The sequence below is a fragment of the Thamnophis sirtalis genome, unplaced genomic scaffold, assembly GCF_051295495.1.
Source record: "Thamnophis sirtalis isolate CommonGarterSnake01/CBP01778 unplaced genomic scaffold, rThaSir2_p1.2 scaffold_4, whole genome shotgun sequence".
NCBI classification, from domain to species: Eukaryota; Metazoa; Chordata; class Lepidosauria; order Squamata; family Natricidae; genus Thamnophis; species Thamnophis sirtalis.
In genome coordinates this window covers 128,988,776-129,003,900 of record NW_028261384.1, presented here as the reverse complement: position 1 = coordinate 129,003,900, position 15,125 = coordinate 128,988,776, and the positions used below count along the sequence as shown (strand labels likewise).

Sequence of the window (15,125 nt, the reverse complement as noted above, 5' to 3'; positions counted from 1 at the left end):
TATCTCTATCTCTATCTCTATCTCTATCTCTATCTCTATCTCTATCTCTATATCTATATCTATCTATCTATCTATCTATCTATCTATCTATCTATCTATCATCTATCTATCTATCTATCTATCTATCTATCTATCTATCTATCTATCTATGGACAATACTTTATAAATAATTTGATAATCGATTGATGAATGGATGGATGGATGGATGATAGATAAATGGCAGATTGATAGAGGATAGATGATTGATAGATAGATAGATAGATAGATAGATAGATAGATAGATAGATAGATAGATAGACAGACAGACAGATAGACAAATAGACAGACAGATGATAGATAGACAAACAGACAGATGTTATGAACATTAAACTGAGTTGACCAATACAATGCATGATATTTTGGGAACTATGCATTTTGACAACATAATATATAATGCTTATTTTAGGGTCATAACTCCAATGTATCAGCACATCCTCGCTTTAGAATTTGCCATCATGAAAATCAATAAAGATCCCTCTTTTTTACCAAACCACACCTTGGGGTTCCATATCTATAATGCTTACTTTGATCCAAGTTGGACATACCGAGCCTCATTGGAGCTCTTCTTTACAAAGGGGCAATTCATACCTAACTACAACTGTGATGCTCAAAACAGACCAATAGCAGTCATTGGAGGCCCTTCATCAGACATCTATCTATACATGGCTAATATCCTTTCCCTGTACAAGATGCCACAGGTATGTTCCTTCCATGGAATTAAGAGGCAGGAGATAAAAATCCATATAATATATTTTCTGTAAAAATGTTCAAGGAAAAAAAAATGTTGTGATAGTAATAAAAGGGATGCATTAGGGGCAATTCAGGTTGCTAGACACTACAAGTACATTTTGGCACATTTTGATTATGTCACAGCACATTATCTTTTCAGCTTTTTGATATTTAAAGGGGCCAGGCAAAATTAATGGGGATATTATACATTGCCCAGAAGTAATATTTCATTGGTTATTTTAGAGAAAGTGTTGCTAAAACATGGTGGAGCATTATCAGAATTTCAAACAGGGTCTGGAAAAACTTGAAGATTATGCTTTCCAAACATTACTTAAAACATGATTGCAACTATAATAAAATTGTATTTTGCTGTATTTTTCAGCAAAATCAATCTTCTCCAGAGTGAGTACAAGGTTCACTCAATCTAGTATTCAGGATATTTTTAAGGACTTAGTGTTGATTATTTTTCAGTTTCTTTCTGGCCTACTAATTTTGTCCTTGGAAATAAGATGAAATTCATGGGAAATATTGCATCAGTAGTATTTAAAAGAACTAGAGGATTTTTTACCAATTAAATAATATATTGTAAATTAATATTTATCTTAATTTATAATATTTAATTTGAAATGTACAAATTGAATTAAATATTTAAATGATATAGCTTGTGCTCTTCCAACTAAATCTTGTGTCTTGGATAAGATATTGAGTTTATTCTATAAGTTTTTCTATGGTGACATAACATGATATGATTCATCTCTGAATTGTGAACTGGTGTTCTAATGGAACTGTGACCAGCTCAGCCTTGGAAGTGATGGCATGACAATCTCCATGCACAGAGGGAGGTCTGCTGATTGAACTTATTTTCTTAAGTTATGACTAAAGCTGAACTTTCCTGCTCCACTAGCTCAGCTTGAATATGAATGTGAAACTTACATGGAATCTGGTTTCAGTTTCTAATTTAGTGGACAAAATAGGGAAAGAATATGATTGCAACTTTACAGTGATTTCACTTTAAAGTGATTTTTTGCAGTGATTTTTTTGTTTTTATTGTTTATCTCTCTGTTTCTAGATATTATACGGTTCTGCTCCTGAAGTTAGCACAAAAGAACAAGCTGCATTTTACCAACAGATGTTGCCAAATATGGACATTCAGTACAAGGGAATTTCCCTGTTATTGCTATATTTTGCATGGACATGGGTTGGGATGTTGTTAGTAGACAATGAGAGTGGTGAAATGTTTCTGCGCAGGGTGCTTCCCATTGCTACCCAGAGTGGCATTTGCTTTGACTTCATTGCAAGATTTCCCAAACCTGTTCATTCAGATAATCTGAAAAAGTTGGTTGAAATAGGATTTAACATGTATAAATTTGTTATGAAAAGTGATGTCACTGTGGTAGTAGTTCACGGCGAAAGCGGTAACATGATGACTCTAAGATTTCTTTCCAGTAAGTTAAAAGATAACGATTTCCCACTATGGAAAAAAGGGAAAGTCTGGATTATGACAATACAGATGGATTTCACATCACGCTCCTTTCAAAGAAATAAGGACATGGTTTTCCTTCATGGGGCTTTATCCTTTGCAGTTCATTCAGAGAAGATACTGGGATTCAAGCAATTTGTTCTCACAAGAAACCCTATCTTGGAAAAAGAAGGCAGTTTTATCAAGACCTTCTGGGAAAATGCCTTTGGGTGTTCCTTCCGCACACCTGTAATAGAAAAGGCAAATGGGGGCACTTGTACTGGAAAGGAGAAGCTGGAGGTCCTTCCTACATCTGTCTTTGATATGGAAATGAGTGGCCACAGCTACAGTGTCTACAATGCTATCTATGTAGTGGCACATGCTTTGCATGACTTCTATTCATCTATAATGAAATACAGAGCAGGGGGGGAAATCAAGCGGAAACTTTTGAATCATCATTTATGGAAGGTAAAATCCCCCAAAAGACAATTTGCAGATGTCTCACTATATCTTTCTTCTAGATTCTTCTAAAATCATTCTTCCAAGAATTTATTTGTCCAATCTAGGTGAAACTGTGAAGCCTTTGTAAATATAAATTTAGCTATTTACTTTTTAACGGTCTAAGACCAAGTTAATGTAAAGTATAGCATTAATATATCCATGTGTAAAGTTATGTAAATGTATAAAAAAGATGAAACCCTATAAAATTAGGAATTCATTAGAGTCACAAAACAGTTTCAATAACTTAAATTTATGCATGAAAATGTTTCTTCTGTTTTTCAAACACCTGCGTATTGATAATTAATAAGATTAAACATGATTTCTTTCTAGATGACATCCACATTATTTTACAACATTGTATTCTATATATTTATTTGGTCCAAGACCAATATGTTATCAAGACCAATATGTTATATAGGTCATTTGGTATTAATTCCTTATGGGTTTTTCTTATATGTTTACTGAAGCTGCTAATTGTGAGACATTTCTGAAATCCAAAAACGTACTCAAAATTCAATTTCTTTTAAAAGAAATCCAAGGAAATTATTGAGATTTCTGTACTAGAAACTTTAAAAAAAAATATGGAGGTCCTCATTATTACAATTTTAAAATTTTAAAGCCTTCTGCTTACATTCAGCCCTTATATTCTTTTATACTTGTCTCAATATAAATTTGTTTCCCCATTATCTCCATTATTTTTTTTACAAATCCGCTAGAAATTAGTAGTCTGCTTGAAATTGCTGAATTGTCCAATCGAGTATTTTATTTTATTTCTTTGGTTTAATTGTGGTGCTATGAATATTCTGTAATCATAGTTACAATCAGTAATGTAATTTATTTTTATAAATTTTATTTATAAAATTGTAATTTATTTGATAGTTTTTTATAATCTTTCATGTTTACCAAACCTTGAAAGAATTTCTTGTCTATATACTTAAACTAAACCACAGTCATCGAGCAAACACAGTCCCAGCACTTGATATGTATTTTGGGTGGAGAGCCAAGAACATTTGCTGCAACCATTAGAGATGAATTGGGAATTCATACAATTCATGCGCTATCCAAAATTAGTGCATGTAACTATTGTTGCAAAGTCAATTAAATGGAGACTGATAGCCTCCCCCAGTTATGTCTACTATTACAATTACAATCACAAATCTCCTGGATCACCAAACTAACAATTTTTGTAAGAAGCTGTGGCCTTCATGTCTCTTGTGTAACAGGAGAACAATTCAAGAAAAGAGCTGCCCAAAGAATTAAGGATATAGAAGCACAAAATGATATAGCTATCCTTAGTAAGGTGGGTTAGATGAAATGGCTGAGCAACTACAAATGTATTTTTCAAGTAGACAGCTTCTGAAGTTACAACTGCCAAAACATCTTAGGGAGATATTTATGTGAGCGAGATTTGAACAGCTTGAAACAATGGTCAGATATGGGAGATTCCATTTCATACCCTACAATGAACATTTCTGCATTTGTGGAGTGGAAGAGGTAGAAGATATTGCTCATATCCTCTTTGATTGTTGCTTGCATAAGGGGGTGAAAGATAGGTACCTTGGTCTATTTACCAAATGAATAACCCATTGGAATCCCCATATCAAAAACACTTACTTTATGTGAGGTCAGAAGCTGAAAATAAAATTTAACACAGAACAGTACTTAAACAAAATAATTCTGTTGAGATCTTTATACGTGGAACTGATTGGGGTAGATTGTAAGGATGACACTGAAATATTTTATGTCACTTTATTCTATTTTACATATTTATGTATTAAATTATATTGTATCTTATCCTATAACTATTGTATTTCACCCCACTCTTATTTTAAATTGTTTGTATAGGATTTTATTGGTGATATATGTTTGAACCTTACGTTTTTATATGGTCTATAGGCTATGTAAGATTGAGATTGTCTTGGCAACGTTTCGGCGAGGTCTCACTTGCCATCTTCAGGCTATTATTTTCGGCTTTGTGTTTGTGTGAGTAAAGCGTGGTCGAAGCTGCCATCTTTCTATAAATTTTGGTGTGTGTGTGTGTGTGGAGTACTGCCTTTGTTTCATTAAGTGGATTGATTGGCTGTGGGGAATAAACTATTCCTTCCCTGAAGAGCTGGCTTGCGTGTCCTGTTTTTCTACAACAGTGTGGTTGTACCATGATTGGTAGATTGGTGCTCATTGGTGCTGGCTGTGTCCATTGTTGTTTTGTGTTGTAACAGCTTGGGTGGTGGGTGGGGCTCGTTTATTGACCAGATCTGGTTTCCAGATGTCTGATAGGCAGGAGGTATCATCATGTTTATTCATGTTGTGGGGGTGTTTCTCTATTTCGATGGCTTCCATAATTATTCTCTTGTTGAAGTGTTCAGTTTTGGATATTAATTTGGTTCCGTCAAAATTAATTTCATGTCACCTGTAACTTTAAGGTGCTGGAAAAGGGAGGAAGTTTTTTTTCTTTCTTTTTACTGTGTTCATGTGTTCTGCGATGCATGCATTTATTCTCCTATTAGCCATCTGCTCAGGACATTACATCACAGAACTCAGGAGGTTACAACGCAAAGGCTCAGGATATAATAATGCAGCCAATCACCCAGGAGGTTGCAGCACAGTACTCAGGATATCACTACAATAGAGCTCAGGATGTCATCACACAGCCCACTACCCAGGTCATTACAACACAAAAGAACAATAGGCACACAGCCAGTAACTCAGCCACACAGAACATTACGAAACAGCCGACTAATATGCAAACATCAACTCCATCAACCAATCAAGATATTACAACACAACCAAAAAATCCGCTTACAGCAACAAAGCCAGCACTACACACACACACAAACACACGCACACACACAAACACCAATATTTATAGAAAGACAACAGCTCCGATCACGCTTTGCTCGCACAAGCACGAAGGCACAAGCCTGAAGATGGCAAGTGGGACCGAATTGAAACATCGCCAAGATACTCTCAATTTTTTGTGTGTGTGTGTGTGTGTGTGTGTGTGTGTGTGTGTGTGTATCATACATAGTGATATATTGATATATTTCTATTTGGCTTATTTTCTGATTTAGCTCAATTACATTATCCGAAGGATTGCATTTAATAATAGTGCCGGGCAAAAAATTGGGTTCAATGAAAATGGAGAATTAGAGACTGGATTTGATATCATCAATTGGATCACATTTTCAAATTTGTCTTTTAAGAAAGTCCAAGTTGGAAGCATAGACCTCAAGGACTCCAATGAAAAAATGATCACAATTTATGACGATGATATTGTGTGGCCAAGTAGATTTAACCAGGTATGGACCACTCACATTGAGCTCAGTCCAGATTTCACTACTTATAAAGCTCACTTTAGAGCCACACTATTTCACCACAATTACCTTCAGAAATAGAATTATATTCTCTTCCTGAAGCCTCTCCAGCCTAGTTTTTTTTTATTTATGTCAGAAGCATCATCGTTAAAAAAATGGGGACCATTTAAAAATATAAAATACAAGGTAAAAATATTGACAAATTAAACAGACTTTGCCCAGAAACTAGCAATATTCATTGTGTTTCCTAACACTGCCATGAGGTCCTCAAATGTACACTGAATGAGGCACAAAGGGGAGGCATACATATGTTTTGTTGTCTGAATGACACCACAATCACAAAGAATAGAAGCAACTGGATATCCCCATTTGCTCATGGTGTTCCTGGATATTGTTGTACCCATGTGCTGTCTACTCAATGGTTTCCATACATCACAGTTTTTGTCAGACCCAGATGTCAGCTCCTCCATTGCTTCCACCCATTATTAGTTATTTCTAAATTTCCATGAATATGCTTTCAAATTCTTCAAAGTCTTCCATCAACCTAAAAAATCTTTTCCTGGAATTTCCTGGAATTTAGTCTCTGCTGAGATGGTTAAAGGCTACAGAGAAGGTCTTGTCTAGATATTGATGATTTGAGTCTATCTCTCTGTATGCTGTTGTTAAGACATTCGGGTGTCCCTTGGACAACAGCTGGCTAATCCTTTCAATACAGAAGAATCCAAAGCATAGTGAGGTGCTCATTTCCACCTGTGACACTATGTGTTTACAGTCTAGTTGATAAACCTATAGGAAATCATTCATAGGTGATTCCTTAGATACCTTCTAGGGTAGGTGGGTAAATGGAGAAAAAGGAGTAGGCAACAAAGAGAGTTCATACCTTGTATGTAAATTCTATGAGAAAATTTTCCCATTTGCTAATTCCTTACAGATGTTCAACAGCAAAGAAAATCAAGGAACATTTGTAAATCAAAGCCTCTGTAAATTGATATTTTTATTGGTGAAAAATTATGTATTGTGGTCTATATGTTTGCACTGAGGCAAAAACTGTTTAAATCTTTTCAACCCAAAACCAGGCTTTGCTCTTTCACATTACTATATCAAAAGAAAAGTATAATTGAAAGATACTTCTAAAAATACTGAAAGACAAGTTTCCAAAAGTAAACCTTTTCTATTTTTTTTTAATTTATGGACAGACCCAGCCACTTTCTCTGTGTAATGGGAAGTGCTATTCAGGCTACAGTAAGATCAAAATAGAAGGAAAACTATTTTGCTGCTATGACTGTCTCCGGTGTCCTAAAGGGAAGATTTCTAACAGGGAGGGTAAGAGATATTGTATACCTCTACCTCTTCAAATGAATTGGGTTGACAAATGTACAATGGGAAAATGTTCTGTTTTCTGCCAGTGGTTTCACTTGGCACATTAGATTATAAAATAGGGATAAGTAATTGAATTGTAAGCATGTTCGTTATTGGTAGCAAGAAATGGATGTATGCAAATATAAGTTGAGGTCAACTAACAACGTATGACATTCATTTTTCAGAAATTAATTGGAAGTCCTCACTTTGAACACTTGTACAGTCAGTATTTATTGTTTCAATGCAACTTCAACATCAATATTTTCTTTCACAGACATGGATGAATGTTTTCAATGTCCAGAAAATCACTATCCCAATGAGAAGCAGGTTTTGTGTCTCCCCAAAATTGCAACATTCTTGAACTACAAAGAAACCTTGGGAACAGTTATGGCTAGTTCTTCTTTTTTCTTCTCTCTAATCACAGTTGGAGTCCTTTGGATCTTTATTAAGCATCAGGACACTCCCATTGTCAGAGCTAACAACCGAAACCTCACATATGCCCTCCTTATTGCTCTCCTGTTATCATTCCTATGTACTTTGCTATTCATTGGGAAGCCTCACAAGGTGACATGTCTCCTTCATCAAACTGCCTTTGGCATCATCTTCTCAGTGGCCATTTCTTGCGTTTTGGCCAAAACCATCATTGTAGTTCTAGCTTTCATGGCTAACAAGCCTGGGTCCAAGATGACCAAGTGGGTGGGGACAAGACTTGGCACATTTATAGTATCCTGCTGCTCCTTTATTCAAATTAAAATTTGTGTTATATGGCTGAGCATCTCTCCCCCATTCCCAGATGCTGACATGAAGTCAATAGCAGAAGAAATCATTCTGGAGTGCAACAAAGGATCTGCCTTCATGTTCTATGGTGTCTTGGGTTATATGGGCTTCCTTGCTATTGTCAGTTTCACACTGGCCTTCCTAGCAAGGAAATTGCCTGATGCTTTCAATGAAGCCAAATTTATCACCTTCAGCATGTTGGTCTTCTGTAGTGTTTGGTTGTCCTTTATTCCAGCATACCTGAGTTCAAAGGGAAAATATATGGTTGCTGTGGAGATCTTCTCCATTATAGCTTCCAGTGCTGGATTACTGCTTTGTATCTTTTCTCCCAAGCTGTACATCATTGTGCTGAGGCCTGATTTGAACAAAAAAGAGCAGCTCAAAAGAGAAAAGGACAGAATAACATAAATTCTTATCACTGCTATCTATTTTGCATCAGATATGAGGAAGTGTGGAGCCACGTGATCTTGCAGTTAAGGCACGAAGTTAGAAACTAGGAGAGTGTGAGCTTTACTATCACCTCAGGCATGTTGCTGTTCTTGGGAAAATTTGAAAAGCATTTGTAATATTATATGCTTGCTGCCTTGATAAAGGCAGATCCCTGATATTCAAGATGGTTTTGGAAAAGAAAATAATAATTGCTGATGCATTATAGATAAAGAAGAAAGCCCCAAAATATCCCACCCAAAGTCAGTCTGTGATTCATTTATTATCCAAAGCTTTTTAATTGTGTCGACCATTTTTAGGTATGGACTATGTTTAGGTGACTAGTCCAGAAAAGACATAGATATTCTTGTCCACGTCAACGAAGGAATGAGACAAAATTGCTGAATATAATTTGAGGGAAGATTAATTGCAGGAAAATAACTGAAGTATAAAATTAGACTCATGTATTAGTTAAGAATACAGAAATAAATTTACAGAATGTCATCAAAAAGCCTATGTCAACCCAAGTAAATCAAACTTGTCCGGTAATATTGTACTTCAAATAGGGCTTACAAAACCTTTGCTAGACCAATTCTTGAATATAGCTCGTCTGCCTGGAATCAGCACTGTATATTGAATATTAATACAATTGAGACAGTCCAGAAGTATACCACTCCTCTGATCACAATAGAATACCCTATGCCACTTGACATTTTGGGCTTGGAGAACCTAGAACTTTACCGTCTACAGTCTGAACTAAGCGTAGTACAAAAAATTATTTTCTACAATGCCCGACATCTCAACAACTACTTCAGCTTCAACCTCAATCATACATGGGCAAACAATAGATACAAACTCAAGGTAAAGAGCTCTAAACTCAATTGCAGAAAATATGGCTTCAGCAACATAGTGGTCAATGCCTGGAATGCACTACCTGACTCTGTTGCTACATCCCTGAGCCCCCATAATTTTAACCTAAGACTACCTAACATGGACCTTACCCCATTCCTAAGATATCTGTAAGGGCCATGCTTAAGTGCACCAGAGTGCCTACCATACTTGTCCTACTGCCTCCATTTATTTGTACCCATTTACTGTGTTCATATTTAAGTTTATACTTATACCTGTAACATTGTACATGTTTACAAACTAACTAAATAAATAAACAAACAAACAAACAAACAAACAAACTATCAAGACAATCCAATCTCTCTATAACTTTACTGAGTATATCACTTGGGCATGTTTTATGGCAAAACCAAGTTTGGGTCTTTGCCTATAGTTAAAGTTCAAATCCTACCACTACCCTAATTATCTCAGGTCCCATCATCCAATAAGGTCGCTGAATATTGGTGTAGGGAAGTCTTTTCAGTTTCTGTAAACACCTGTTGGAATGTCCTTTGTTCTTATGCTGACATCTTGATGTTGGGGACATATTCTATCTTCCTTTCCCTCCCCACATGGTTTGTTGGCAAGCTGAGATATGATAATAGTTCAACAGAAAAATCTTTAGACACTTGACAGATTACTAGAGGTTCGTTCAATGAAGTCCATCATGTTATAAAATATGTAGATCTTAGACAGAATGCCTACAATGTTGAGGTTTCCACCTAAGAGGATGAACAAAGTGAGATGTGTACCACTTGTCATTCTATACAATATATTGCTGGCCTTCCTAGCAAGGAAATTGCCTGATGCTTTCAGTGAAGCCAAGTTTATCACCTTCAGCATGTTGGTCTTCTGTTTGGTTGTCTTTTATTCCAGCATATCTGACTTCAAAGGGAAAATATATGGTTGCTGTTGAAATCTTCTCCATTATAGCTTCCAGTACTGGATTATTGCTTTGTATCTTTTGTCCCAAGATGTACATCATTGTGCTGAGGCTTGATTTAAACAAAAAGAGAGCAGCTGAAAAGAAAAGAAAAAAGGACAGAATAGCCTAAATTCTTATCGCTGCTGCCTATTTTGCATCAGATATGAGGAAGTGTGGAGCCATGTGTTCTTGCAGTTAAGGCACTAAGATAGAAACTAGGAAAGTGTGAGCTTTACTATCATCTCAGACTTATCCCTGTTTTGGGGAAATTTTCAGAAGCAAGTAATATTAGACATGTTTGCCCCCTTGAATTATTTATTTATATAAAAATAATAAAAGGGCAGGGAAATTAAAACAAATAAATATTAATCCTCTTTCAAAATTTATATCTCACTTTTTTAGTTGAAATTTCACTTTAAAAAACAATTGTTTATTATATGTACATAATGTAGGTTCACTGAGAGTTTTAAAAAGTTATTTAAATAGAATGGTAATGTCTTATATGCATAGGCCTATTATCTGGATTATTTAAAGACCAAAGTAAATATCTACAAATCTGCTCATCTTGATTTCCATTGGGGGAAGGTGCACTTCCCTATTCTCTGTCCAGAGAGAAAGAGAGAGATTGGTCCTTTTACTGATGAAACAATTTTCATGTTTGTCCTATGATGATGGAAAAGAGTAGAATAGAAGAAAGAAAAAAATAATAGGAAAACTTGTTGTTTTTGCATGCATTTTAATCAGTAGAAGCAATTATTCTGACAAGTGAAATATCCAAATCAACCATTCAAAAAGAGAGTGCTACACACCAGATGGTAGTACAAACCAAGTAAATGAAAACTGTGCACAATGTGCATCTGATAGAAAAACAAAGCTGAAATGAAATACATCCATACATTAAGAATCATATAGCTCATTTTTCTCTAACTCAACATCTTATTCCCTCCCATTATTAAATGCAAAGCGAAAACAATTTACAAATAATAGTAGGCAAGCAAAGGAAAATGGCACTTCTAAGTTGTGTGTAACCTCTGCAAATTAATTTGTCGAAGGAAAAAGAAAGCATTATGTTTTCCATTTAATGAGACACCCATCCTCTAGTTCTGTGTAATGTACTGCCAATATTGTCAACAAGTACAAGGAAACAAGTATCAGTATAGACATAGACATGGACACATGAAAAAATGACACAAATAAATGGATATAAATAAGCAAAACATAGCATAAACGCATAAAATGAGTAGATATAAATGGGGACAGTAGGACAGGGATGGTAGGCACACTAGTATGCTTATACACGCCCCCTTAAGGATCTCTTAAGAAATCTGTAAGGTTCATGGTAGACAGTTTAAGATAAAAGGTATGGGGGTTAGAGGAAGTAACAATAGGATTAGGTAGAGTGTTCCAGACATTTACTACTCTATTACTGAAGTCATTTTTCCTGCAATCAAGATTAGAACGAATTACATTTAGTTTGTATGTATTGATAGCCCTTGTGGTACTGCGGTTCAAGTAAAATTAGTCATTAACAGGTAGGACATTATGGCATATCATCTTGTGTACTAAGCTTAGATTGAAATGTAGACGAACGGTGTAGTTCAAGGTTATCCAGACCTAAATTACAAGCCTGGTGGTATAAGGAATTTTATTACGAGCATAGGAGTTGAGTACTCTTCTTGTAAAATACCTCTGGACCTTCTGTAATATATTAATGTCCAAAATGCAGTGTGGGTTCCAAGCAGGTGAGCAGTATTCAAGTATAGATCTGGCAAAGGTTTTTGTATGCCCTAGTTAGCAGCATAGCATTACCAGAGAGAAAACTTCATAAAATAAGGTTGACAACTCTGAATGCCTTTTTGGCAATGTTGTTACAGTGAGCTCTGGGGCTTAGGTCTTTCGAAATGAGTACTCCTAGGTCTTTGACAGAGTATGGATCATCTTTATGATCGATATACATATCATCTATATGATGATACCTACTCAAAGTGGGTTAAGATTATATCAATAGCAATAGCAGTAGACTTATATACCGCTTCATAGGCCTTTCAGGCCTCTCTAAGCGGTTTACAGAGAGTCAGCATATTGCCCCCAACAATCTGGGTCCTCATTTTACCCACCTCGGAAGGATGGAAGGCTGAGTCAACCCTGAGCCGGTGAGATTTGAACCGCTGACCTGCTGATCTAGCAGTAGCCTGCAGTGCTGCATTTAACCACTGCGCCACCTTGGCTCTAAAGAACTTAAAGAACTGATATTTTCCACCTTATTCCAACTTTTATTAATATATAATAGCACCTATGTAGATATTCAATTTTCTTGTGAGTGTAATTAAGTTCCAATGGCATGTAAAACCCAAGAAGAGGACCTAAAACTTTGACATTAAGATACTACAAAGAATGATTAATGAAGCAAATTTAAGCAAGAGAAATGACATTAAGAAGAAATCTTAAAGGATGTGGACCTTTTCTTTTTTTGGGAAAAGTTGTTGAGACTATGGTAGCACCTATACAGAGATTGTCTAGACCATTTTCAGTCAATTAATAGCCTATATATTATCCTGAGATCATTGGTTGTTCTACTGAAGGACTTTATCGGGACCTGCATGGAATTAGTGCTCAATTCTTCCTTTTTTTAAAAAAAAAAGTCTCTTCTATGACCATTTTTGGGGAAAATGGTATTTTGCTCCTTAGTAAATGATTCTGGCCTGTTATTGTGTGAGAGTTTTTTAAAAGGACTTCTTGGTGATTCCTGGTTTATTAGAGGAATTGATCATTTCCCCCCCATTCTTTTTCAATTACATGAATTCACCAGGACATATTGGATATTTGGGTTGCTGATAATACCCAATTTTATACCAAGTCATCGGCTTTAAAGGAGAAGCTATCAATGTTCTATCATGTAGAATACTGATGCCTGTAATGAAGAAAGATTTGATATTTCGATGTTGAGGTTATCATCAATGCCAGTAGTGTCTTTGGATGGGTAAAGGGGGAAAAAGGTTTGTCATTTGGAGATTCATTATAGACTCACAGTTGCTATTGGAAATGTAGGTGGAAGCCATGACTAAAGGACTCCATTTCTGGCTGGTGCACCAGTTCTTTCTTCCTTTGAGGCAGGTGGAGCTGGCTACACACACAATTCTATGGATTTGACATGGAACAACGTTTAATGCCTCCTGTAAAGTTACACCTAAACCAAAATGCTGTAGTATTTGAGATAATGGAATTGTAATGTTATGATGGTATAATAGCAAATTGAGAGCACATATATTGATTATGGATTGAGCTGTGATGACAACTAAAAACACTGATATTAACATGTAAATCCTTTTATGGCTTAGCACCACCTGAAAGAAAGGACCTTTTTGAGAAACTTTCCAACATTTGGAAGAATAAGGTAGATGAAAGGTGATTGGCACCTTTGGTATCAAATGCCAATGAGGTATAAACCTCCACTAACGTTCTTGATGAATTATAGAAGGTTATTTTTTTTTAAAAAGTCATTGGTTTACAGTATCATTTTTAAATACCGGAAAAGACCGAGTGGCTGTTGTGTTTTCCTCCCAAAAATTTGGCTGACGTTCCATCGATCAGGCTGGGGGGGCAAAATCTGTTCCCCTCAGACAGGGTCCGCAACTTGGGAGTCCTCCTGGACCCACAGCTGAGTTTTGACCACCACTTGTCGGCTGTGACCAGGGGGGCATTTGCCCAGGTTCGCCTGGTGCGCCAGTTGCGGCCCTACCTGAACCGGGAGGCTCTCACAACAGTCACTCGAGCCCTTGTGATCTCTAGGCTGGAATACTGCAATGTGCTCTACATGGGGCTGCCCTTGAAGAGCATCCGGCGACTTCAGCTAGTCCAGAACGCGGCCGCGCGAGTGATTATGGGCGCACCACGGTTCGCCCATATTACACCAATCCTCCGTGAGCTGCGCTGGCTACCTGTGGATCGTCGGGTGCACTTCAAGGTCTTACTTACTACCTATAAAGCGCTCCATGGTAGTGGATCTGACTATTTGAGAGACCGCCTCCTGCCAATCACCTCCCTGCGTCCCATCAGATCGCACAGAGTAGGCCTCCTCCGAATTCCATCCGCCAGTCAGTGCCGACTGGCGACTACGCGGAGGAGAGCCTTCTCTGTTGCAGCTCCGACATTATGGAACAACCTCCCCGTGGAGATCCGTACCCTCACCACAGTCCAGGCCTTCCGCACAGCCCTCAAGATCTGGCTATCCCGTCAGGCCTGGGGATAGGATTATTTCTCACCCCGCCCGAATGTTGAGTGAATGTTGTATTTTTATGGTTTAATTTCTTTTAATCACGATTCTTTTTTTCAAGTCTTGTCTTGCACTCCCTTCCCTTCATTGTTGTAAGCCGCCCTGAGTCCCCTCAGGGAAAAGGGCGGCATATAAATCCTTAATAAATAAATAAATAAATAAATAAATAAAAAATAATTATTTTTTGATTATCTGACATGTGGCAGATATTTTTCTTATTTTTGTTATGTAAAATGTATTTTATTTTATTGTAATTTAATTTAACATATTGTATATTTCCTTTTAACATTTCAGGTATCCACAACAGCTGTGAGACTATGGTAGAATATCAATCAAACAAACAATTTGTAAATTAATGTAAAGCCATATGGCTTTAAAAACAAGAATAACTTTTTCCCCTGTCTTCATATAAATGTGGAAAAGTTCTTTATTTCT

At 36.5% G+C, this 15,125-nt stretch overlaps 2 protein-coding genes across 2 annotated transcripts in view; both read left to right on the top strand.

Moving 5' to 3' along the window:
* Positions 1-6,123, top strand: part of LOC148046536 (vomeronasal type-2 receptor 26-like) — a 6,533-nt gene extending 410 nt beyond the window's left edge. The window contains exons 2-4 of the mRNA XM_087714824.1: positions 446-737; positions 1,838-2,695; positions 5,800-6,123. Of these exons, the coding sequence (XP_087570950.1) occupies positions 446-737; positions 1,838-2,695; positions 5,800-6,123 (1,474 nt within the window). The remainder of the gene's footprint in view (positions 1-445; positions 738-1,837; positions 2,696-5,799) is intronic.
* A 1,554-nt stretch (positions 6,124-7,677) lies between these two features.
* Positions 7,678-8,586, top strand: LOC148046535 (vomeronasal type-2 receptor 26-like). Its single transcript, XM_087714823.1, has one exon. The coding sequence runs from the start codon at positions 7,678-7,680 to the stop codon at positions 8,584-8,586; it is 909 nt and encodes a 302-aa protein (XP_087570949.1).
* The last annotated feature ends 6,539 nt before the right edge of the window (positions 8,587-15,125 follow it).